The sequence below is a fragment of the Leptonychotes weddellii genome, chromosome 15 (genome assembly GCF_054177405.1).
Source record: "Leptonychotes weddellii isolate Sample4059 chromosome 15, ASM5417740v2, whole genome shotgun sequence".
In the NCBI taxonomy this organism is placed as follows: domain Eukaryota; kingdom Metazoa; phylum Chordata; class Mammalia; order Carnivora; family Phocidae; genus Leptonychotes; species Leptonychotes weddellii.
Genome location: NC_138383.1, coordinates 50,080,359 through 50,105,859, shown reverse-complemented (window position 1 = coordinate 50,105,859; position 25,501 = coordinate 50,080,359). Strand labels below are relative to the sequence as shown.

At 63.7% G+C, this 25,501-nt stretch overlaps 1 protein-coding gene across 6 annotated transcripts; it reads right to left on the bottom strand.

The window, feature by feature from the left end:
• Nucleotides 1-4,100: 4,100 nt before the first annotated feature.
• KIF1C (kinesin family member 1C) lies at nucleotides 4,101-25,417 on the bottom strand. Of its 6 annotated transcripts, none has more exons than XM_081805887.1 (23): nucleotides 25,200-25,417; nucleotides 23,520-23,640; nucleotides 23,137-23,273; nucleotides 22,643-22,719; nucleotides 22,074-22,253; nucleotides 21,401-21,466; nucleotides 20,847-21,025; nucleotides 20,650-20,761; nucleotides 20,455-20,532; nucleotides 20,264-20,329; nucleotides 20,096-20,171; nucleotides 19,583-19,661; nucleotides 19,247-19,392; nucleotides 18,155-18,324; nucleotides 17,934-18,013; nucleotides 17,740-17,815; nucleotides 13,483-13,562; nucleotides 12,597-12,691; nucleotides 9,494-9,577; nucleotides 8,994-9,180; nucleotides 8,808-8,880; nucleotides 6,971-7,585; nucleotides 4,101-5,427 (listed from the first exon to the last, which is right to left on the bottom strand). In XM_081805887.1, the coding sequence occupies exons 3-23, from the start codon at nucleotides 23,177-23,179 to the stop codon at nucleotides 4,738-4,740; spliced, it is 3,252 nt and encodes a 1,083-aa protein (XP_081662013.1). In that variant the 5' UTR covers nucleotides 23,180-23,273; nucleotides 23,520-23,640; nucleotides 25,200-25,417; the 3' UTR covers nucleotides 4,101-4,737. The 6 variants fall into 6 exon arrangements, with proteins under 6 accessions (XP_081662013.1, XP_081662011.1, XP_081662015.1 ...); XM_081805885.1 differs by having other exon boundaries at nucleotides 23,141-23,273; nucleotides 25,200-25,416; XM_081805889.1 differs by lacking the exon at nucleotides 21,401-21,466 and having other exon boundaries at nucleotides 23,141-23,273.
• Nucleotides 25,418-25,501: the final 84 nt, after the last annotated feature.

Here is a 25,501-nt window from a genome sequence, read left to right as displayed (position 1 = left end):
TGTTCCGGGGGTGGGGGGGGTGCGGGGGGAATGCTGCTGTAGGGTTAGGGCGGGCTGAGCCGCTAACTCTGAAGGGGGTCAGGTCGTCCCTTTTGCAAATCCAAGCGGAAAACCGGTCCCGGACGAAGAGGAGACCCCCGCAAGCCCCGCGCCTCTGACCCGCGAGGCCCCAAGCCTCAACCCTACTGGGTCCGGCCACGCGGGAAGCGCAGTCTTCTGCGCGTGCGCGCCCCGCCCTGCCCCGCCCCGCCCCGCCCCTGGGAGTCTCGCGGGCGCGCATGGCCGCGGGGTCCCGCCTCCGCCGCGCGCTCTCGAGGCTCTGTGAACGCGCAAGCGACTGCCTCCCGCTGGGGAGCCTGCGCCTTGTCTCCCCCTGGCGGGCAGCAGCGGAACAACAGCAGAACCAGAGGGAGCCGTTTTGGTGGGTGCAGGTGCCAAGCTCTGCGGAGGGCTGAGCTGGAGAAGAGCTTTGCCATCAGTCACCCCGGAGCTGACCTCGTTGTGCGGCGCACTCCCTTCTCTCCCAAGGCTTCATTTCCAATTCGGAACAAGGGAAAAGGGAAGGCAGCAACCGTGGGCTCCCCATAGGTGCCAGGCCCTTTACGTGTATTATCTCATTAAATCCTGCCAAGGGCGTCATTGGGCGTTAGTCCCGTGTACAGAGAAGCAGCGGAGGCTCGACACAGCTAAGGCGTGACGCGTGTGTGCCCTCCCTGGTGGGGACCCAGCCCTGACCCTGGAGAAAGGGGAGCTGCTTCTCCTCTGGAGCTGAGAACGCGCTGCAAGAAGGAGACCGCTTTTCATGGACATTTCTAAGGAAGCTTTGCTGGTTAAGCCTGAGAACTTTCCAGGCTTGGGACACCTGGGTGGCTCAGTCGGTTAAGCGTCTGCCTTTGGCTCAGGTCGTGATCCCAGGGTCCCGGGATCGAGCCCCGCATCGGGCTCCCTGCCACCCCCCCCCCCCCGCTTGTGTGCTCTCTCTCGCTTTCTCTCTGACAAATGAATAAATAAAATCTTTAAAAAAGAGAACTTTTCAGGCTAGTCCATGTGCCTGGGGCACCAGCTCGCAGCCACAGGAGCCCAGGGCATGACCTTCCCAGGAATCTGGAAACATGTTCCCCCTCCAGGGATTCCGGGGGCAGTGGGGGGAGCCGAGGTGCACGTGCTCGCTCATGAGGCAGGGACAGTGAGGGTTAATGGCAGCTTGGGTGGGCTTGGGTCGGGGTGAGAGAAGCTGTTGCTACAACACCCATCTCGTGACCAGACTTCCTATCCAGATGCCAGTCTCCTCCTGCCTTCCAAGAACGTGCACAATGAGGCAGAAGCTGCTGGCCTTGGGCCTGGAGGGAGGCAAACACTGAGCAACCCTTAAGGGGTGGCCGGGTATGTTAACGAAGCGGCACAGAGTATGCGGGCCATAAGGGAGAGACTGCGAGCCAAGTTAGGTTAGGTGGGATGCTTAAAGCCAGCCTGCCTTGGGTAGCATCCCCTAAAACTCTACCGGTACGGGAAGCAGGACCCTGGTGCCCCCCAGGGTCTCAGACTCCACATGAGGGGGCGCAATGGTGTAAGCCAGGATGGTGATCTCCGGGGAATGGCGAATAGAAGCCGCCCAACGTCCACCCCTAACCAAAACGTCATCACGGAGCCACTGACATTAAATCTTTAAAAGGGTAAAGAACGATTTCGAAGGAACCAAAGTAGAAGCTAGGAAGTATAGAGAGCTTTGAAAAAGGTTTTCTTAAAGTTTTGGGATCCCCAAATGTATTCAAGATCCCCAAACTCCAGGTGAAAAAAACAGAAAGTCCCAATGAATAACTAACGAAAGGAAGGAAGCCCCTCCAAGGAGAGACATGAAGACAAGCAAACGAAATTTCCAAGGAAACCGAGGATGAAATTGAAGAAATGTCCAAACTGAGCAGGCGAGAAAGATGGCCAACTGTCTGGGCGGCTTCAGCCTGTGATTCCGGGGGGAGGCCCACAGATAGCGGCTCCCGTGTCTTCAGGGGGCAGCTTTGGTGGAGGCCAGAAGCAGGAGGCAGACTCAGGAAATACGTGAGCACACCTAAGGTGGGAGGACATGCTGGCTTCTGGAAGGAAAAGTGACATGTGACATCCTGGTGTGAGTCAGGTCACCAGGGCTGGAGCCCTAACTTTGTCCCTTAAGAACTGTATGACCCTGGGCAATCCATTAATCTATTCAGACCTCAGTCTTCCCATCTGAAAAATGGACACGAAACAGACCGACTTTACAGGGTCATCTTAAGGACGGCATGCATGTGGAATGTGGGCACGTGCATCAGGTAGGATCAGTGGGCACTTCTCTAAATAAAATCTAAAGTTCATCACATTTTAAAAGATTGATTTGGAAGGACGAAGTGGATAAAATTGGTAGATACTACACATTTATATAGGGCAGTCTTCAGGTGAAACTAACCCAACTGTATTTTAAAATAGTGAGCTCGGGGCACCTGAGTGGCTCAGTGGGTTAAGCGTCTGCTTTCGGCTCAGGTTCTGGGCTCAGGTCCTGGGATCGAGACCCCAGTCCTCGGGCTCTGTGCTCAGTAGGAAGCCTGCTTGTCCCTCTGCCCCTCCCCCAGCTCATGCTCCCTCTCTTTCTCTCTCTCAAATAAATAAAATATTTTTTAAAATAATAAAATAACGAGCTGTCAGGGCGCCTGGGTGGTTCAGTCGGTTTTGTGTCCGACTCTTGATTTCGGCTCAGATCATGATCTCAGCGCTCAGAGGAGAGTCGGCTTGAGATTCTCTCTCCCTCTGCCCCTCCCCTCGCCTGTGCTCTCTCCCCCTGAAATAAATAAATAAATCTTAAAAAAAAAAAAAGTGAGCTTTCGCATCTCAAGCACCACAGTATTTGTGCGTACCACTCGGCTTGCTGACCTGCAGGGAATGCTGCATTCTATCATTTTCTTGCTCACATTTAGTCTCCTCGACCAGATTACAAACTGTTCAAGTAAACAGTGTCGCCAAACTATCCATTACATTCCAGAGCTTCGGTCACTGCCAACGGGTCCCTGAAGACCTGGCAGTCGCAGCTGCCAAAAGAAAGGTAACCAGCATCAGGGTGTGGAAACCAAGAGTAAACATATCATACCCTCACCCGGAGTGGTGGTTTAGCTGCAGCTGGGATAACGTCCATGGTTTTGGCTGCTAGTGCCTCAAGACTGACATCAGGAAGCTGTGGGCAAGCAGCTCACTTTTTCAAATGGGTGGAACTGTTTTCCTGAGAACAGGATGAACACAGGGGGATTCCGGAGTGCAGCAAGGTGCGGGCAGGGTAGGGGTACAATGTCACCTCCAAAACCTTTCCCATAGGGCATGGCTGTGGGCTCGTCCCTCCAAGTCAGAACATTAAAGCAAGGGCACCTGGGTGGCTCAGTCGTTAAGCGTCTGCCTTCGGCTCAGGTCATGATCCTGGAGTCCCAGGATCGAGTCCCGCATCGGGCTCCCTGCGCGGCAGGGGGTCTGCTTCTCCCTCTGACCCTCCCCACTCTCATGCTCTCTCTCTCTCATTCTCTCTCTCAAATAAATAAATAAAATCTTTAAAAAAAAAAAAAAAAGAACATTAAAGCAAGCCGGGAGCATCCTTCCTGGACAGTCTTAAAACAAAATACTGCTTGGAATGCTGAACACACCCTGCCGAAAAGCAGGGGACACGAACAGGACAAAAATAATCAGACAGGTGCAGGAAGCTTGACCAACGCGTTCACTGTTCAATAGCCAACAGAATTCCGGCTACTTGGGAGACCTTCCTGACAGTGAGGTGATTGGGTGGAGCTGAACCCCACCTTGCCCCCCAAATCCTCCATGTGCCGTTAGGAACAACAGGTTGGGCACGGACGGGTGGGTCTCCCGCTGTCCCCCCCCATCCCTCCCTCTCTCCTTTGTGCAGGACCAAGGGCGGAGCTGGGGGCAGGGGTGGAGCACTGGGTAAGCTAAAACAAAGGGAAATAAAGGACTCAGGCACTCTGAAGTGGGAGCCACCATGTGGAATGTTCAAGAAACCAAGACGGAAGCGGTCTCACATCTTGATCTGATTTCGAGGGTGCACACCTGTATAAAAATTCACTGAGCCGCACGCATAGGATCTGTGCATTTTACTTTGATAATCTACACCTCAGTTAAAACCCAAACCAAACCACCATCAGCAACAAGCTCCCTGTGTTTGCTATCCTTTATTAAAGGGCCCCACATCCTCATGAGACCCCAGCAAAACCAGAATCCAGACAGGTCCCCCAAATATAGCAGGAAGCCTGGAAGGGGAGGGGAATGACTTGCGATCCCGCCACGCCCCACCTCCCAGGAAACAGAAGCCCACCACATACGGACAGACAGACAGACAGAGGCCCGGAAGAGAACTCGCCTCACCCCAGGTCCTCTCCCCTTTGCCCCACTTGAAAAGAAAGTCACACACTGGCTACGCAGCACCCCAGCCCCCCACCCCACCCCTAGCAGCATTTGTGGGACCGCCCCCCCGCGAGGGGCGCCCCGAGGCAGCTCCCATCCTCTTCCTTCACTTTGGTTTGCTCCGGGCAGCTCCGTGCGCGCTTCCTTCCTCCAGCCTCCGGCCCAGCCTCTCCCACGCCGTCCAGCACCTACTCGGACCTTCTCGCCCACCTGTCGCCTCCCTGCCCCGGGCTCCTGGGGCAGCAGCGGCTCCGGGGGCTGCTCCGCTCCCGGCTCGGCTCCCCCCTGCGGCCCCCCGCCCCCGGGCCGGGCTCACACGGCCGCCCCGCTCTCCTTGAGGTCGGGGGCCGAGCGCTGGCGCCTCATACGCGGGGGAGTGGTGTAGGGCGGGTAGCGGGGCCCCGGGGGCCGCTGCGCCGGGTACGGTTGGGGCTGCTGGGGGTAATAGTTGTGCTTTTTGGGCTGGAAGTGCTGGGGTTCGGGCTGAGCGGACCCGCCTCCCCGGGACCGGCCGCCTCCGTCCAGGGAGTTCCTGCGGGGCCGGTGGGACCTCCGAGGACTCGGGGGCCGGCGCGCGGGGGCGGCCGGAGGGGGCGCGACCTCCTCGGGGGGTTGGGGCGCCGTGGGGGCCTCCCCAGCCGCCGCCCCCGGCCACGACTCCCGGTGCTGGGGGTTGCTCTTGAAGGGGAAGCGCAGCTTGCAGTCGTGAGGGGGCACGAAGCGGGCGGGGGGCCGGCGCAGCCCCCCGCCCCGGCCCCCCGCGCCCTGCAGTCCCTGCAGCCGCAACTGCTCCTGCTTGAGCCAGCGCAGGCGACCCCGGCGGAAGGCGGGGTCCTCCTCCATGAGCCGGGACACCCGCTCCCAGCTGGACAGGGGCGGCGACGGGGGCCGCGCTGAGGCCGGGGGCGCGCGCTCGCCGGGGGCTTCCTCCTCCGCGGCCTCCGACCCCGGGGGCGCGGCCCAGGCGGCCTCCCCGGCCTCTTCGTTCTCATCCTCGTGATCCTGGGGGGGGGCGGGGGAAGAGGGCGACAGAGAAGGGCCGTGAGGAGAGCCGAGCGCTGAGCAGCCGAGGGCAGGGGGTCGCAGAGGGGCTTGGAGACAAGGGGCCTGGGACAGTGGTCTGAGCTGATCCTGGCCTGCCACTTCCTGTCGCTGTGGTCTGCGCCCTGGCCAGTAACCTCCCGGTGCCCAGATCCTCGTGTGCATGGCCACAGTACTTAGTGCACAGGGCTGGTGGGAGAATTAACTGTTAACCCCATAAAGCGTGTAGCTCAGGGTCCGGGCGGGAGCAGGGACCCCATAATCCTGCTGACTAAATAACGTGCCCGGGGGGATGGAGTAGTCAGAAGGTAAGAGAAACACCTGCCATCGTTTAAGGGGAGAGACACAGCTGATCAGTGAATGAGAAAAATACACGGTAGGGTACGTATCCTATCCTTCCATGAAAAGTTAAGTAGAAATGCATACCTATATCATTTAATATATATTATTTACATTAACAGAAGCATCTGTAACATAGGATATGATGTGCTTTATAGAAACGTGCACATTTGGGGGCACCTGGGTGGCTCAGTCGGTTAAGCGGCTGCCTTTGATTCAGGTCATGATCTCAGGGTCCTGGGATCGAGTCCTGCATGGGGCTCCCTGCTGGGGGCGGGGTCTGCTTCTCCCTCTGCTCCTCCCCCCACTCGTGCTCTCTCTCTCTCAAATAAACAAATGATCTTAAAGAAAAAAAAGTGTACATTCAGGTGAAGAGCAGGGAAGGGGAGGGGGGCCAGGGTGAAGGTGGCCGCCACCAGGGTCCAGGGAGGCTGTCACGGCAGTAAACACCGAAGTGGGGGGAAGGCACTCTAGGCGCAAAGGCTCGAGGCAGCAGGTGCCCAGCGAGATCCTGGACCAGCAAGGAAGCCGGGCAGGAGAAGGTAAGCCGTCAATGACCCCGAGCCGTGGCTGCCGCCATGCGTCAGGAAAGGCAAGCAGGAACACGGCACAAAGCGTCTGCTGTAAGTAACCCCAGCGGCCAGCGCCCCACCTGGCGCACAGCACGCGCTCAGATGTCTGCCTGTTCAGTGAACCCGTGCACGCCAGGGTTGAGCGATCACACGCCCCTCAAGGGCTGTTGTCGGGTTAGACGAGCGGGTGCGGGAGGAGCGCCCAGCACAGCGGTTCCCGTGGGGGTGGGGGGACGGTCCCCCGGGACGCACGTGCACGTGAACCTGCGTCCAGCGGCAAGTTAAGAACTGTGTGCTTCCTACGGGGCTTCTCAAGCTCTGCTGTACTTCTGAGACCCCTGGGAACCCGATGCAAATGCAGATTCCTCCCCAGACTCGGACCGAGCAGGTGTGGGGTGCAGCTCAGAGATCTGCATGTGCGGCCCACGCCCTGGGGATGGCGAGGCCGGGACTCCCAGCCTACACTGAGCAAAGCTGCGTCTTTACAGGGAGCGGGGGAGGCCTGCTTGGCGGTGGGGGGAGCCCCGCGAGCCCAGGGGAGGAGCGGAAGCAGGGAGCGGAGGAGCACGCGCGCGGCCCGGGGCCCTCCCCACCTGGGTCAGCGGGATGACCCTCTCCATACGCAGCATGCGGTCCCTCAGGGCCTGCAGCTCGCGGTCCTTGCAGCTGTTCTGGAGCTTCACCTCCTGCAGGATCCCCGTCAGCTTGTCGATGTGCGCCCGCAGGTCCTCCACCTCCGCCCCGCGGGCCCCCTCCTCGCCGCCGCCACCTCCACTTCCGCCGCCTTCCTCCTCGCCCACCGTGTCCCAGACATCCCGGGCCACGGCCCTCCAGGCGTCCCCGGGGCCCTCGGGCTTGCCGTAGGTGCGACACAGCTCCCGCATCTTGAGCGCGGCCAGGGCCTCGATCTCTGCCCGCCCGTGGCGGAAGTCGGCCAGGGCCACCTCGTAGCAGATCTCCTTCACTGCCTGCATCTTCAGGTCGGCCATGGTGGCCCAGCGCGGGTCCTTGCCCTGCAGCCGCCGCCGCTGGGGGATCTGATAGACCCTCCGAGGGGCCCTGCGCTTGCCACTGCTGGGCAGGCCACAGCGCTTGACGATGGTCTGCACGGTGGTCGGGGGCAGCTGCTCTCGCAACGAGGAGATGAGCCGCCAGCTCTCCTCACAGGAGCGCTTGTCCGAGTCATCCCCGCTGTCCGAGTCCGCGTACTGGGGCCACAGAGAGAAGGGGGCGGGGGGTCAGGACCACCCGGAGCTGCGGAGACGGAGCACCAGAGACGCGCCCCGCGGCACCGCGCGCCCGACCCCCACCCGGCGGCACCGCGCGCCCGACCCCCACCCGGCGGCGCCGCGCGCCCGACCCCCGCCCCGCGGCACCGCGCGCCCGACCCCCACCCGGCGGCACCGCGCGCCCGACCCCCACCCGGCGGCACCGCGCACCCGACCCCCGGAGATGGAGCACCAGAGACGCGCCCCGCGGCACCGCGCGCCCGACCCCCACCCAGCGGCACCGCGCGCCCGACCCCCGCCCCGCGGCGCCGCGCGCCCGACCCCCGGAGACGAAGCACCAGAGACGCACCCCGCGGCCCCGCGCGCCCGACCCCCGCCCCGAGGCGCGAGGGAAGGAACAAGCCTCCCTCGCGGACACTCGCGGAGGATTTAAGGACGCTAGGCGCGTGGACAGCGGCTGGCAGACGCGACCCTCAAGCAGGAGCGGGGGCTACATCGAGTCCGCGTGGCCTGCAGAGATCAGCGCTCAGGACCAGACTACACACCAAAGACCAATCCGCTTACACGACAATCTTAAGTCAATGACAGCACAGGCCGTACTCGGATACCGTAAAAACCAGAAAGGTCGAGTCCAGGAAGCCCTACTCGAGTGGGGCGGGCGGTACTCCCTGTACCCAGTCTGCTCCCCGAGTCACCGTCCTGTCCCCTCCTAAACGCCACGGCCACCCCTTGACCCCATGCCCACTCCCCACTCTGGCTCAGCATGAACCAAAAGCACAGTCGAGCTGAAGCACCGCCAGCCTATCTCCCGCCTCTCCAGGCCCGGCGCCTCTCTGTGCAGCCCCCGCGCCCTCATCACGCCACTCTGCATGCCCTCTGCACAACCCCCCACTGCCCATCCAGTCCCTCTGTGTGTGTGTCCCCCCATGCCCTGCCCCCCAATGCAGTCCCTCTGCATCTGCACGAGTGCCCCTGGCCCTCCTGCACTCTCCGCCCCTCCTGTGCCCCCTCTGGTCCTTCTGAGCATGTGCCCCCTACCCCACCTGCTCCCCCCCAATCCAGTCCCTCTGTGCGTGAGCCCTATGCCCCTCCCACGCCCCCCTCTGGTCCTTCTGCATATGCACCCCCTGCCCCTCCTGCGCCCCCCTCAGGTCCCTCTGCGCGTGCGCCCCCCACCCCCACTCCCCTGCCCAGCCCTCACCAGTCGCTGCTGCTCAAGCAGAAGATCAGCCTCCTCCTTCTCCTTCCGGTACTGATTCTCCAGGTCCTGCAGCCTGGGGTTGGGGAGGGAGGGCAGAGGAGCTGCTGGGGGCTCTGGAGCCACCTCAGTGGGGTGGCCGACAACTCGGGCTGGGGGGACGGCCCAGAGAGCACCCTCTCCCCGTACCTCTTCTCCATCTCCAGCTTGATGTCAATGCCCTGCTGCTCCAACAGTTCCTTCTGGGCGAAGTTCCAGTCGACGGGCTCGGAGGGCGGCCCGGGGGGCGGGGGCACCCCTCGCTCCCGCTCCAGCCGTGCCTGCTCCGGGTGATTGAAGCGGAAAACGTGGTTCTTGCCCATCACGATCCTATTCCCTGCAGGGGGGAGCAGAGAAAGGTGGGCGCGCTCCCCCACAGCAGCAAGCCCATCCCCACGCCCACAGGTCCAGGGCCCTGCCCACAAGCCCAGGAGCCCCGACACCATCTCTCCCACCAGCCCAAGTCTGAGGGCAGTCAGTCCCCTGCTGATCCTCGTCCCTGATGGCCAAAGGGACTCGGGGGAGCCTGGCACCCTCTTCCTGCTTCCCCAGGCCCACAAGAGACCTCAAGAGCCGAGTCCCTCATCTCCCCTTCCTGGCCCCTTCCTCCATCACATCCCCACGCTGGCTCTGGCATCCCCCTCCCCTACCTGACTTCAGCACCAGGGGCTCGGTCACCAGTCTCCCGTTGACGTAGGTCTCGGCTCCTTCACAAGGCTCCAAGGTGACCACCACTGCCAGAGGGAGAGAGAAAAGGGGGCCCTTAGACCCTGGGGGAGGGAGTGATGGTCACAGACGCCCATCTTGCGGTACCCCCAAGACACATGCATGCACCCCCAGGCCCACCCCCAGTACCTGTCAGGGGTGCCACAGCCCCTCTGGTGGCAGCACAGGAAAGGAAGAGCAGAAGGAAGGTTAGAGCCCCAGCTACAATTCCAGAAGCCTCTGCAGGGGCTCCCTGCTGCCCCCCCATCCTCCCCAGCAGGGGCTCAGCAAAGCCGTCTCTCTCCGAGGGCTGGGTCTCCCGTGTCCGGCAGGCTGCGACTTCTGCCCCCCCAGACGCACACTCCTTCCTTTCCCGCGAGCGCTGGCCCAGCCCGGGCTCCTGCTGCAGCCCCAGCCCACTGCGGTCAGACTGTCCCCCTGCCTGCCCTTCTCAAGCCACAGACAAGACAGAGCCAACCCGACTCAGACGTCTACCGAGGTGCTCCTCAGTCCCTACACCCCCCGGAGCCTGCTGCTCGCTGGACGCGGGGCACAGGGCAGCTCCCCGCCCTCCACGAGCGGCGCCCCACTGTCACGGACCCTGGGCAGCTCCTGAGCAGGGGGCTGCTGGGCAAGCTGTCTGACCTCCGTGGCTTCTATAAGCCGGCATGAGTAAGTCCTTCCTTACAGAACGCTTGAAAGGCTCAAAGAAAGAACTAGGTGAACCGAGTTCCCGTGGCCACGGCAAGTAACAGACCAAGCAGGATGGACGTGACGTGAGGCCGCGGGAGAGAAAAGCACAGAATGCAGCTTCGGGTGGAGGAGGGCTGGCGACAGGACGGGGGGGGGAACCTCGTGGTGCAAGCTCGAAGGCAGGCTCGCATCCATCACCGGGTCACCTCGAGGGCCGGGCAGGAGGAAGGCGACGGCAGAGGAGAGGGCGGGGGTGGCCGTGGGGTACCGGTCTTCCCCACCCTGTCCCACCACACCCCCAAATTCATTCACTCACTCTGCAAGTACTCTGCCCCCCTACCACGTGCCAGGCGCTATCCTAGGTCCTGGAAATACCCTGGAGATAAAGCCCCAAGTCCCGGCTCTCACAGAGCGGACTTAGCTGGTCAGACCAGACAAGTCAACCAATAGATAATCTAGTGGCAGCGCAGGGACGGGCCTGAGGGAGGGAAGCAGGGCCTGGCGGGGAGAGGGCTTTGCTCCCGCCCGGCCAGGGTGGCCTTGTCCCCGTCCGTCCACAAGCCCACAGCCCTCTGTACTGAGGCAGAGCTGAGAGCAGCCCCCGAGCCGGCCACGGGGCTTGCGGACCCACATCTGCCGGCGTCTGGCTGCATGCTCTCGGGCGAATGCCCCAAGCCCCTGAGCCTCGGTTCCCTCCCCCGGGGGCTGCGTGAGAACGGGCGGCAGCATGAGCCGGAGGGTCGCTCTTCTTCGCCGTCCACAGCCCTGCTGTGCTGCCCAGTCCGCTCTGCGGGCCTCCCATCTCCAATCTGCTGCATGCGACCAAACCCTTTCCGCCCCCTCCCTCTGGGGCCCAGAATCCGCGGCTGCCTTCACGGCCGAGGAACCGTTCAGGCCTGCCTGTCTCCCCAGACACGCTCTGCGCTCCGGGGGGGAGGCTCGCTCTGCAGGCCCTGTGTGGTTTTGGCTGTCCCCTGGCACGTGGCTTGAGGTGACCGCAGAACAGGAACTCGGCAGAAGCCCCCAGGGCTGACCTGATCCGAGCTGGCAGCCCGCCACATTCAGCCACCGACCCGAACCCCACCAAAGTGCACAGGCGTGCGTCCACCTCAGTGGCAAGCCACACGACGGGGCCTTCCCCGATCTTACAAACGTGCTGACCACCGGTGCCCCATCTCCCCGTCCCCCCCTTCCGCCTCTGAGGCCCGTGCGCAGGCTCAGCCGAGGGAGCACGCCCATGGACAGCGCCCTGCCTCCCCGCCCCACGCGCTTCCCAGGGCTCGACTCCACTGGGGCCTGAGTAAACCCGAATTGTTCCATTTCTTAAAACAGTGACTGAGAGGCGCCTGGGTGGCTCAGTCGTTAAGCGTCTGCCTTCCGCTCAGGTCATGATCCCGGGGTCCTGGGATCGAGCCCCGCATCGGGCTCCCTGCTCGGCGGGAAGCCTGCTTCTCCCTCTCCCACTCCCCCTGCTTGTGTTCCCTCTCTAGTTGTGTCTCTCTCTGTCAAATAAATACATAAAATCTTTAAAAAAAACAAACAAAAAACCAGTGACTGAACCGGGACAAAATGGTGACCTCAACACACAGCCTGGGGGCGCCTGGACGGCACAGTGGGTTAAGCGTCCGACTCTCAATTTCGGCTGAGGTCGTATCTCAGGGTCGTGCGATCGAGCCCCACGTCGGGCTCCATGCTCGGCAGAGTGTGCTAGAGGCCCCCTCCCTCTGCCCCTCCCCCCGCACTTGCACGCATGTGCGTACACACTCACTCTCTCTCAAAAAAATATTACGTTAAAAAAAACCAAAAACGACCCCGAACTATACAAGTATCGTTTTGTCGCTGTATCAGACAGACTACCACCTTCGCTGTTAGGTCTCGTGATTCCTGAACGCTTTCGCTACTTTGGCCAAATTAGGGCTAAAAATCCCCGAGAGTCTCGGAACCAGAGGGATATGGGGGCTGGAAGCCTCTGTGGTCTGGATACAAGCAGGTTTTGCAGAGATAAACTCCGATTCCCACCAAAACAAACCCAGCTTTTCACGGGAAATGACCAGGGCGCTATTTGAGGCTAAAAATCTAGGCAGAGGGTAGGACCTCCTCCTCACCAACCCCCCCGCCCCGGCACGCATGCCCCGGTGCTGTGGGTCGGCCTCGGGGACGCCGCCCCCCCTGCCCGCCGTGGCGGACCGCGTTCCCAGGGCAGGCGCAGACAGCTAGAGCTTCACCTGAGTGCGAAGCGCCGCTGAGGCCAGGGACACGGCTGCGCTCCCAGGCTGCAGACCCCCGCCGGCTTCTGCATCCAGCGTGGGACGGGACTGCGTTCAGTGGCCACGCCACTCACCCCTCAAACGTTACCTTCTCCGTCCGGCTGCGGGATGCTCCGGAACACACAGTGCTGCTCCCGAATGAACTGCCCGGTCAGCTTGATGTCCACATCTACCTGGCCGACCCTGGGTTCGGAAGCAACGGCCGACCTTTTCTGAGCACGGGCGAGACACCGGCCAAACCCCTTCCCAGCGCAAGTTCACCCAACGCCGAAAGCCGGTTATTCCCACCTCACGGATCAGGGAGCGGAGGCTCAGAAGAGTAACCGGCCCAAGGTCACACCGCCACGTGCTAGTGAGGCTGGGATCCGAGCCCAGACCTGCCTGACTCGGGAGCCCACGTCTGACTCCCCGTGTTACACAACGTGGGGAAAGGGAGCCTGCAGCGGGCGGGCTCCCCCAGCCCGAGGGCTCCCTCCTAGCCCTGGATCGTCACCCAGCACAGCTACACGTGCTCGTGGTGGGAGAAGGGGCACCCTCACCCCTTCGGCTCCGGGAGGCGAACTCGGAGGCCCCGAGCGCCAGGGTATCGCTGGCGTTAGCTGGCAAAGCCACTGCCCTGCAAGCACTGCTCCCCCCCGTGAAGCGGGGGCCTCACTGCACCCACAGATGCCAAGGGCTACGGACGTGGGAGTCTGAGTTTCCCGCCGCTCCTCTGCCCCGGTAATTCGGGGAGCTATCCCTATGAGCCAGGCTGGTCCCCAGGGGTGTCTCACCCACCCCAAAGTGGTGGGTGGAGGGGATGGCTGATGCGCGGCCAGGCTCACAACTTCTCAGGAAGCCAGAGGGCGAGTTGGGCCGTGCGGGCAGGGGGGTCTCCAGGAAGGTCACCGGAAAAGGGGGTCACTGGCGTGGCCGTTTGTCTGCAGCCACACCCCCCGGGGAGAGGTTGCCCCACAGACGGGGGTACACGCTACCTGGTGATGCCATCTTTGATGTGGTAGAGCAGACATTCCGACATGAGGGGGTCTTCGTTCAGGTTCACCAGGTGGGGGGTCTGAGGGAGGAGGGGAGGGGTCAGGGGCGTCGGGGGGTGTCCGCCCTGCCGGCCGCATCCCCCCCCCAGGGAGCTCTCCCACCCTCCCGAGCCCCACTTACACACCTCTCCACACACACAGGGGTCTACAGACCCACCCCACCCGTCCAGCCCCCTGACAGCCCCAAGTCTCCGGGCAGGCCGACCCACCCGTGTCCCTGACGGAGACCTCAGGACGCCCCGGCCCTCGCCCCTGCTCTCCCCGTGCCCCTCTCCGTCCCCCTCCGTGCCCGTCTCATTTCCCTTCGGCATGCCTCTTGCCTCACGTGGAGAGTGCGAGCGGGCGCGGGGTGAGGGGACCCCACTTCCCACCTCTCTTTCCAGCTCGAGTTTCTTAGGGACACAGACGACTTTTATAATTGAAGAACAAGAAGCGTCAGCTCGATGCGACAGCAAAGGAAACCAACAGACCCGTTGCTCACAGCAGACTCCCCGCTCTCCCCGGCCACCGCCGCCCCAGGCTGCCTCACCCGGGGCCTCCCCGACCGACCCATCCCGCACACCTGGCTGGCTGAGCAGGACGCTGGTTCTGCACCGGAAACCCAGCTCATGCCCCTCCCCAGAAGCACCCTTCCCGACTGCAGTATCTCGGCCAACACCCCCACCCCCGGCACGGAACTCTGGGCCACGGCCCTGACCGCCAAGCCCGGGGAAGTCTCCCTCCCTTCCGTCCGCTGCCCCTTCGGCCCTCCCCGCCCCGGGCCTGCCCCCGCCCGCACACAGCACTGCCCAGCGGGGCCCTTCTCCACCCAGACCTCTCCGGCTGGCACCCCGTGGCCATCTGACTCGAGCCTGCTTTTGATGGGGGTACCCCCGGGCCTCCAGGTCAGGGCCCCCAGGGCAGGGCCTCAGCCCACGTATCCCAGCCCCGTCCCAGGGCCCCCCTCGCCTTCTGTGCTCGTGCCCAGTGGGCTGCAGAGTGTCCGCCCCAGAAGCAGGCCTCCTGCATCCCTGACCGCCCTCGGGAGCTGCTCCCAGGTTCCCTGGCCTGGAACAGCCTCCCTCCCGGCCCCACCCCAACCCGTCAAAATCATTCACTTCCTGTCCCTCAAGGTCTGTCTCAAATGCCACTTCCTCCACGAAGCTTCCCAAAGCCGCCCACCCGAACACGAGATGCCCTGCCCGCGTTCTGCGAGGATTTACTGCGGCCTTTCTACCTGCCAGACCCCAGGAGGTGCCGGGGACCACAGATGAGCCCCAGCCAGACGCTGCTGGCCCCTCAGCAGGGGAAAGAGAGTCACCTTGGGGTGGAGCCCACGACACGTGGGAAACGGACGCCTCACGGAAGCTTCTGACCTTTTCACGCCCTCCCTCAGCTCCCTCGTTCATCGTCCCTTTGTCCCCAGGGAGGCGCTCACGGGAAAGAGCCGTGAAGGACGCCCGGAGCTCAGGGCGTTGGGAGGACAGCATGGCAGCTGGTCCTTGAGGATGAGGGGCACGAGGACGGTAGAAGGAAGAGTCAGGACGAGGGCCCCGAGGCGGGAGAGCACAGGGTGGAGGGACTGGCTGGGAAACAGCCACGGTCCCGGCCCGTGGCTCTCCAGGAGCACCGTGAACAGACAGCCCACAGCGCATCGTCCGCGGTGCATACGATGCGTGTCCGTGCGTCTGCCCCAGCCCGGGCACCCAACAGTCACTACCACCCTCCTCCCGGCCCGAGGACACTCATGCCCTCCCTCACCGCAGCCTCAGGCCTGCTCTGGGAACAGCAGACACGGACGGGCTCCGGAAGCAGAAAGCGATCTATCCCTCGAGAGAGGAGACACGATTTAGGGCAGTGCTTTTCCATCTTCGTTTAGCCCTGGAACCCTTTGTTCGGATGAAACTATACCTGGGAGCCTAACACGTCAGGCAGATAAAAGCAGGGAGATGCTGGGGCCAAGGCTGGGGACAGGGGACCCAGAGTCTGGCCCTGTCCACCCCCCGCAGCCCCCGGGAAGGAGGTCCCAGGCCAGGTCGGAAAATCAGTGATTTAAGACGTCCTTGGGGCCGGTGGTGGGAGTCCCTGGAAGACTCTCTGCTCTCTCGGAGACAAACTAGCTTTTCCCGCAGGACTCGATCCCTGCCAGAGCGTTCCAGGCTGGAGCCAGCCCCACCAAACCCAGAGCCTAGCCGCTCTCCGCCCCACAGTACGCTCGCTGTTTCCCGTGAGAACGCGTGCAGTCTCGCCACCCTGAGCAGACGCGACAGTGAGTTACCCTAACACAACGTCTTCACCAGCGAGACCAGCAAAGACCGGAAGGCCGAAGAGGGTGAGGGAACGTGGGCTCCCCTGTGGCGCTCCAGGGAGCGTAAAGGGGCACGGTTACGATCTCTGGAGGGCACTTTAGCAAAATACGCCAAAATCTTACATGGCGACTGTTTGACCCCAAACCCCCACTTCTGGGAATTTGTTCTTGAGATGATAAACCCACCCGTAAGACCAGGCAGCGGAACGTGGCTTACAGCATCAAAGGACGCGAGACAACCTAAGTGCCCACTGGCAGGAGGCTGATTCAACACGATCCCATATCCGCTCGAATATTCAGACACCACGAGAAAGAACAGACGGAACGCTGACGCCCTGTCCCCTGGAGAAGCGTAGGGAGGGACCCATTGCTGGTCCAGAGACAGGCGGTGTGCGTGGACACGGGGACAAGTGTGCTTGGCTCACGCCTGTCCGCGCACAGACCAGCCCTGGATGAATGCGTCAGGAACGGAAAACGGCGCAGGCCCGCGGAGGGGAAGGAAGATCTCCCTCCCACCGTACCGATCTCCCGTACCACGTGCACGTTCCCCTTACTGGACCAATTCAAAACCAAACCCAACCTAACCCGTCGCTGGTCCCCTGGCCTCAGGGGGTGGCACCCATCCTTGTGAAGCGTGACGCCCTCCAGGAAAGAAACACCCCCATCAGGGGCGCCCAGCACCCCTGCCCGGCTGCAAGCCACGCGGAGAGCCATCTGTGGGCCCCCTGCCCGAGATGCAGACCACAGACGGACCTCAAAGTCCGAGTGCCCAGCCCCGGACCAGACCCCAGTCACCCCCACCATGCCCACTCACTCCCTGGCTGTGCCTCAGGCTGGGCAGGGCAGACCCCTCTCCTCTTCAGGGATCCCCGTTTGACGATGCCTGCGTGTTGTTTCCTAGACGACCCTGACCTTGAGATCGGGGGGTCCTCCTGCCAACAACCGTCCACCTCTTCCAGGCAGCCCCGTCCGGCTCTGAGCACAGCACCCGACCAGGGCCTGATCCCGCGAGCTTCGTGCGGGGGACCAGACAGGCGAGGCTGGCCCCCCGGAAGGACCGGAAGTCCCCACTCTGCTCCAGCAGGCCTCCAGGACGCGCTCCACGACCCCCAGCCCCGCCGGCGGCCTGCGGCCTGCGTCCTGACTGGCCCGTCCCTGTGCTGTGCTGGCCGGTGAAGACAGAGGGCCTCGCCTGCCTCCGGGCGAGCCTGACCACCTCCCTGCGTCCCCTGGACACGCACCCCACGGCAGGTGGGCAGGCGGGCGACGGGTGGTGTGCCCGGCTCGGCCGACAGGGCCGTGGCGCTGAGCCCAGCGCGCACCCGGCTCCCGTCACCCATGTCCGGTGCGGCTTCCAAGCCGCGTCCCTGGGACGCCAGTTTCCACGCGTCTCCAGCTGGACGGACCCTCGCATCCGACAGTTCAGCGCCCGCGCCCCTGCCCTCACAGCATCTGCCGGTGCCTCTCAGGAACGCGTGTCTGACTGCGTGTCTGAGCAGCTAACACATGCATGGGGCACAAAACCCGACACGGAAGAGCGCACAGTGAACACGCGGCCATCCCAGCCCGCCCCCAGGCTCCCGCGTCCCCCCCACCCCCGGGGTAACCCCTAAAGCCCGTTTCTTGGGAATCAGACGGATGCCGCATGCACCCACATACACCTGTTAACACGTGGACTCCGAGCAGCCCTAGAACCCCCTCCCCGAAAGGGCAGGGACCCTGGCGTACATCCGTGGCCCCTAGAGTCCCCACCACGGGCCCCTAGCAAGACCGGCCACGGGCTGACCGCCGGGAGGAGGCGACGGGCGTGGGACAAAAGCAGGCATCGGAGTTGGGGCTCACCCCATGCCCCCTGACCCTCTGCTCTAACCCTTCCAGGGTCTCCTAGGCCTCAGCGGACCCTCACTCACCTTCTTCGGAGAGAAGACGCCCACCGTTCCCCCGTCCTCCCGGACGGCCACCCCCATCTCGGCCAGCAATGCTTCTCTGGAGGCAGAAAAACAGATGGTCTTACGGGGATCCGTGAGCTCCTTCCCTGCAGGGCCCGACCTCCCCTCCCCGCCGCACCCCTCCAGAGTCCCAGCTGTCAGCCCGCCCCCCGCACCTCTCCATCCTCAGAGCTTCCGTCTTGCGTAGCTTCTCCTCCCACGTCTCGTTCAGCTCGGCGATGATCTTCTCCGTCTCCTGGGGGCACATGACAAGCGGGGCTCAGTGAGGCCGGGGTCCTGCCCCCGGGGTTCCTCCTTCCTCCTGAACTCCAGCCTTGGAGAACTAGACTCCCAGCAGCTCCCAGCCTCCCTCCCCTCGCCAGCTCAAGCTGCCCACCTGCAGCCTCTCCATGGCCTCCTCAGGCCCAATCTGGGGCTCAGCACTGGGGGAGAATGAGGGCTCCAGCTCGCCGTTGTGTGCGGGGGGATGTGAGGGTGAAGCTGGGGCGGGGGGGGACGACACAGTGGGCAGGGCACCTCCGGAACTCCCCTCGTCCACCTTCGGGCCTGCCAGGGAGAAGGAGGCCACAGGAGGCTGAGAAAACGTGGAGCCCATCAGAGACACAGAGAAGGTGTCACGGGGACCAGCCTGCAAGGACTCCGGAAGACATCCGGTCAACCTTCGCCAAGCAGAGCGCTCCCCTGCTGCGGCCTTGACACGTGGGCACCCGGTGTCTGCTTGTTCCCCTCCAGGCACGGAGGGCTCACTGCTGAACAAGGCCGCGAGGGGACTCCCACCATCAGGTTCTTGGCCGCGACCTGCCGCGCGTCAAGGGTGCCTTCTGTGGGGAGCGGGACTACTGCTTTCCCTTCTGCGAGGCTCCCTCCACAGGCAGGAGGGGGGCGTTGTGTCTACCTCACCCCGCTCCTCCTGAGAACGGACCCCCCATTCTTCGCTCCCGGGCCCCTCGGCCCCCGGGACTGGATGCAGAGTCCAGCCATGATGTGGCCAGCACGGGCCATGCAGCCTCTAACCAGGGCACCATCTGGCGCTCGCGAGGCTGAACGTCCCGTTGTAGAAACCACTCCACCGCTGACTACCATCACGCTTACGGCCAGGGGGACCCGCGACAGTCCACGCCGCGAGACCGTCTGCTGAGGCAGGTGCCCCGCGGCCTCTCCTACGTGATTTACTGCTTGAACCACAAACGCAGGGCTTGCCATCCTCCCCAGCTCCTTCGCTGCAGCAGTTCTCGGGGCCCCCTGAGCCCTCACCCCCCCGGAGGATCCATGCTCCCTGCTCTGGAACGGCTGAAGGCCCGCGATGTACCCTCTGCGTAGCTGCGTCCGCACCGCCAGGCACATGGAGAGCTTCGTGGTCGGCGAGCCATCTCCGGCCTCAGGACCAGGCGCGGGCAGCCGGGGCACAAGGCGGGCAGAGGGGCGTCCCTGAGCGGCATCCCTGAGCGGCCCTCCCCTGGAGCCCTACCTCCCAGAGCCGAGGCCGACAGCCCCTGAGCCAGCAGCAGCTCCCGCAGTCGGGCCACCTCCTCCTGCAGCTCTCGGATCAGCCGGGCGTTGGGGTCCTCGTTGATGACCGCGTTACAGCGGATCTGCTTGGTGCGGTCAGCGTACCTGGGGAGGAGGGGATTTGGGTGGGTGCGGCCCGGATGCCCCTGGGTCTGCGCCCTGTCCCCTCCCTCTCGTAGACTGTTAGATACTGGGTCCGGCTGAGGCTCGGCCTGTCTCCCGGCCAGGGTCTCGAGCTGCCGGCCTCTGAGCTCCTGGCCCCTTCCTGGCCGCCCCGCTCCCACTGGAGCCCCACCTGAGGGTGCTGAGAGTCTCCTCGTAGTTGATGTCTGCGGGGCTCAGCGCCGCGATCATGGCCGTGCGTGAGTTCCCACCTGCGAGAGGAGCGGGGAAAGCTCAGGTGAGCTAGGGCCTAAGAGCAGTCAGGCTGGGTCTCGGGGTGAGGGGTCTGACAGAGTCACCGTCTGAGATGGGGTGAAGCTACAAGTCATGGAACTCCCCATGGACGCCGGCAGTCAGACGGGACAGGTGAGGTCACATACGCCTCTGACGTCTTCAGGACAGACCAGTGAGAGGAGGACAAAGCCAGCGGTGGGCACAGGGTCAGAGAGGGCCCGTGGCTCGCCTCAGCATCGGGACATCTTCCAAGGATGTCCCCTGGGATGGGGACGGTCGGGGGGCAGTCAGGGGACAGCTGGGGGACGACTGGTGGAATTTGAGATTCTAGGAGTGGCAAGGGGATCCATCAGACGTATCAAAGTGGGGAGGGCAGCAGGGTCCGTAAAGAGAGAGAGGAGGAGCTCCTCACCCAGATTCTCCTTGAGCAGCCAGGTGAGCACAGAGTCCCTGTAAGGGATAAAATCCGACTTCCGCTTCTTTGATTGCTGAGAATGGAAGGGGAAGGGGGTCAGGATGAGCCACCCCTCTGCCCCCGCCCCATCCCAGAGCCGCTCCTCTTCCCAGCCCCCGGTCTTACCAGATCCGCCAGGGCTGAGATCACCTTCCCAAGAGTCGTCAGGGACTTATTGATGTTGGCACCTTCCTAGAAAGGGATGAGGAATATGGGCAACGGGGGCCCCCTCCCCGACTCCGCTCTGCCTCCCCCCAGCCAGAGACCACCACCCGCAGCCCAGCACTGACCTTACCCATCCCTCCTAAGCCCCCTACCTTCAGGCGCATGCCCCGGGCCCCCGAGGAGTCAGCCCGCTCACTGCCAGCAAGGTCCACCAAACTGATCTTGCTGACCTGGGGTCGGAGGAAAGGGCAGGAGGTAACGGGGTGTGGGAGGCGGGAGGGGCGGGCAGATCAGGGGGACGCCCGGCAAGGGAGCGGGGTAGGTAGCCAGGGCTGGAGGAACCCCACCTTCTCCGAGTCCAGCCCGGTGAGCTGATCATGGCAGCGTTGTGTGAACACAATGGTGAAAACGGCATGTGAGCGGCTGCTGGTCTCATTCATGTTGGTGGCGGCCACAGTCCTGGGGGGAAGGAGCGGTCACTGCATCCGGCCTCTCACCTGCCTGGCCTGGTTCCCTCTCCCTGCGCTCCAGCCGCCGGCCTCACCGAGCCTTGTTTCCACAGTCCATGAGGTCGGCAATGTCTGCGTAGGAGGTCACGGCCAGCTTCGACAGGTCCTGCACGTAGGGGCCCAGGATGGGGTGCTCCCGGACCCGCAGAGAGCCCCGACTTTTGGGGTTCAGGAGGTCTCGCACCCGCTCGCAATAGATCTCCATGTAGCTCACCTGAGCAGGAGAAGCAAATAAGAAGCGACAGGTGTCGGAGACATACAGATAACGAAACTTGCACCCAGCTCCCCGGATGGAACGTGGGTGACGGCATGTCGCGGACACCGAGCACGCACGTCGCCCCAGGCACGGTGCCGAGCACTTCGCCCATGCGGGCTCGCTGACCCAACAGCCCTAGGAGGGGGACCGGTCACTATCCTTTCAGGAGTGAACAAACTCAAGAGCAGGGAGATGAAATCAGCTGCCCAAAGTCTCTGTGAGTAACGGGGCAGAGCCGCGGGCAGGCCCGAGGCTGCCTGAGTCCCGAGATGCCCGTAGTCTTGTCCCTGCTGCCCCTCCCCTGCCCGGGGCCCCACCAGGACCCAGGCTCACCTCCACGGAATAGGAGAGCTGAGCACTCTCGTTCTTATTAACGCGAGAGAAGAGGTCCTCGCAGAGCTGGAAGAGGACACAGAGAAGCAGCTGTTCCCAGCGCCCCTGCTGGGCCCCGGCCCGAGTGGCTCTGTTTAACCCCCACCACAGCCCTGAGGGGGCAGGTGTTCCCATTTCACAGATGGGGAAGCAACCTCCCAGGGGTTCATGCTTGCCCAGCGTCACCAACTACCACGTGGTGAGCCAGGAAGCAAACGCCGGCACCCTGACATCAGAGCCCATGGGCAAGGCCACTGTGCGGCACGGTCAGGGAGAATTACGGTCAGCTCCCGGTTATCCACATCTGCTTTCTCTACGGTCCGCACCCTGACTACGGTAGGCATGTCCACGGGGAGCCGCGCTCACAGACGAGGTAAAACCGCAACAAGCGGCAGCACCAGGGTTCAGACCCAGGATTCTCCAGCAGCAAGGCTCTGGCTCCAGCTTTGCTGCTTCCGGTGGGGGCAGAGACCCCTCCCCACGGGGCCCCACGTAGCTGCCCGCCCCTCCCCCCTCACATTCCCCACCAGCACAGCCTCAGAGCCCGTGGCTCCATAGCCCGTGGGCCCTTCCTGCCCCAGGGAGCAGCTGAGCTGCTCTGCCCCGGCCGCCCCGCCAGGTCATGGGCGTGTACCTGGGGCACGATGCCCTGCTGCCCCGGCTCCTGACGCCCCATCATGGTGTACGACTTCCCAGCCCCGGTCTGCCCGTACGCAAAGATGCACACGTTGTAGCCTTCGAAGGCATGGAGCAACATCTCTTCTCCGATGTCCCGATACACCTGCTGCTGAGATGCAAACTGGGGGTCCTCGGCCTAGTGCAGCAGAGACAGAGCAGGAGCCCTACGTGACTCCGTCCTCAGGGTCTGGGTCCCGAGAGTCTTGTCCCCATCACTACTGATCACCCAAAAGCCCTATGTGCCCTGAGCAAACCCCACGCATGGTTCTACTCTCCCGAGACAGGATCCTGTACGGTCTCCTGCCAGACCTAATCACCCCGAGGGATTCTCCCTCCCTGCATCCTGGTCCCAGTCACATGCCCTAAGGGTCCTACTCACCCCCCCCCTTGGGGTCCTGGTCCTCCCATCCCGGTCCCTATTACCCCAAATATAAAACCTGCCCTATTTCCCAGCAATACCCCCTCCCCAGTGCCTAAACCCCTGTTCCTCATTGCTGAGCTCTCCCTTCACCCCAGCAACCTCACCGAAGTGTGTGACCAGTACGAGTAGTCAAAGGTAAAGCTTTTGGGGGCATCTTTGCTCTGTTTGGGGTTGACGATGGCTGACGGGGCAGGAGAAGGAAAGACAGGAAGGCCAAGGTCAGGTACTCCCGACCTCTGCCCATTCCCCCCCGTTGTGGGAATCCAGGCATCCCACTCCCCACCTCTGTCCTAGTTCATCTCTCCCCTTTAATACTCCCCACCCCCTCCAGCCACACGGCTAATTTTGGCTTCTCAGGACCCGCCCCCCCCACCAGGCTGCCTCCCCGATTGGGCAATGGAGGGCTCCAGGCCAACATTCCCCCTCCCAGGGACTGGGAACGTGGAAAGGCCAGCCTGCCCCCACCCTGCCCCCACCCTTCCGACTAGCACCTGCTCCGCACCCAGCTCAGTCCTCCTCCTGGTTCGGCCCGGCCGGCCAGGCCAGCGTGGTGGGCCCGCCTGCCCCGCCTGTGCCCAGCCAGGCCCCTGGGACTCACTCACAGGTGGTGCTGCCCTGCATGCTGACCACACACTTGGCATCCTGGCTGCTCTCACGGGCGTTGAAGGGCCGAACCCTCACGGCCACTTTCACCGAGGCACCAGCCATGGCTCCCGAGACTCTCAGCCTCCTCAGCTGAAGGACAGAGACAGAAGAGGTGGTCAGAGCCCGCTGGGGGGACCCAGACATTGCCTCGTGTCTTCTCCCAGGATCCAGCGTCTCCACCCCCTTCCCCAGCTCCCCAGCCCCTCCAGGACCTAGCTCCTGGCCCTCTGGCCTTCCTCCCAAATGTCACTCTCCTCAGCGACTCCCAGTGGTGTTCCTGCCTCTCTCCCCGGCCATATCCCAGCTCGCAGGGACCTGGGCCATCATCCCAGTTACCTGGCGTCCTGGCCCCAGACCAGGGGGGCTGTATCAGCTCTGGCTGCCACCGGCCCTCGTAGGGGAAGCCCCATCCTACCCTTGGGGCCTGGCCACGCCAGCTGGGGCTGTGGGGGAAACCCTGGTTGTGGGGGAAGAGTGGTTAGGAGGCACCTGGGGCTCCAGAGGTGGGTCGGGGTTCTGCGGCTGGAGGGCAGGGGCAGGGGGCAAGGTTAGGAGACGGGAGGACTGCGGTCCCTCCCAAGTGGCTGAAAGCAATGTGAATCCAAGGACAGGGACCGTGATATTTTTATTCCTCGTCACTCATGAGTGTACTGGACACCCAGATAGAGAAGAGAGAGAGAGGCTGGACAGAAGACAGTTCAGAGAGAGAAACGCAGAGGCAGAGACACTGGCGGTGACAGGAAGAGGGGCAGAAGAATGACAGAAAGTCACAGGCACTGAGAAAGAGAAAGATCCAAGACAGGAGGAGGCAAGATCCAGGTCATGCTATGGAGGAAACGAGGGAAGGAGAAGAGGAAGGAGACACAGAAGATCACAGACACAGAAATCGTAGACAGGGAGGGCACCTCTGGGGCGACAGCACAAAGTGGGAGCCCAGGACAGACAGGAGAGAAAACCCCAAACATAAAACCTGCCCTAAAATTCCCCCACAGTGCCAGCCAAGAAGTAGAAATCTAGAGCCCACAGCCTCCACACAGGGAGGAACCGCCAGTGGCAAAGTTCAAGGGCTGGAGGGACAGCCCAGGCCTGGGATCCACGGGCAGCCCGTGGGCCCCAAACCCCTCGCCCAGCCCCCAGCACTTCCTCCTCAGGATCCTGGACAATGGGCAGGGGAGGGTGGGGTCATCCTGTATCCCTCACACCAACCCCCAGGGCTCCTCTGTTGGGGGCTCCCTGCGAAATACCTGTGACTTCACTGGGGGGCGGGAAAGCACCGGGGTCGCCCCAAAAGGAAGCAGGCAGGTCCCAGCCCCAACCTGGGCCAGCACTATGGCGTCCACTGCCCGGGGGAAGGTGCCAGGCTGGAGCCCAGGAATGTGGGTGCCCCAGTGCTCACACCCTGGGAGGAGAGGCTGAGCAGCCCACGCCCACGGGCAGGAGGGTGGAGGCCAGCGAAGGCAGACGGGGATGCTGGGGCCCCTTCTGTGGCCCCACAGGACCAAACGGCCTGTCCTGCTGGGCCTCACCTCCGCAGCCTTCCTGGGCAGGGCACGGGAAGGGGACAGGGCTGGTGCGTCCCAGGACAGGAAGGGAGGAGCTCAGATCACAGAGGCTGTGTCAGGAAGCACAGCGCCGACCCCCCAGACCCTGCCCGGGGCAGGGGCCACGACGGGGAAACGCCGTGGTCACGCCGTCGCGGCTCATGGGGCACGGAAGAGGCTGGCGCGGCCGAGGCTCGGCCGGGGGCACCTGCCCCCAGCCCGCCCGGTGATCCCGGCGCGGACCCCGGTCCCGGCCTGTGCCGGCGGCCATGCGGACCCGGTGTTCCCTCCCGGCCGGCCGCCCGACGGCCGCCCCGGGCCTGGCACCTCTCTGCGCCTCCGCGGGACAAACAGCACATGACCCCGGCTCCCGCGGCCGGCCGGGACCCCGGCTCCCCGCCCCCCCACCGGCACATTCCTCGGCGGGCGTCCCCCGCCCTCCCGCGCCCTCCCCCCCCCCCCCCCGAGCGCTCACCTCGTCGCGGCGGGGCTCCCCGAGCGGCTCGGCTGAGGGCACGGGGGCGACCTTCCCGGGGCGGGGGGGGGCGTGAGACGGCGGCCGGCAGATCCGGAGCGGGCTCGGGGCTGCCCCCGCCCCTCGCCGGGTCCCCGGGCGGCGGGCGGCGGACTCGCGCCCCGGGGGCGGCAGCAGCAGGGGCGCCAGCGGCCGGCGCCCGCCCGGGCAGCGCGAGCTGGGGCGGGAGCGAGGGGCGGGGGACCGGCGGGCGCGCGCACGCGGGCGGGCGGGCGCGCGCCGTCCCGACTCGGGCCCGGGAG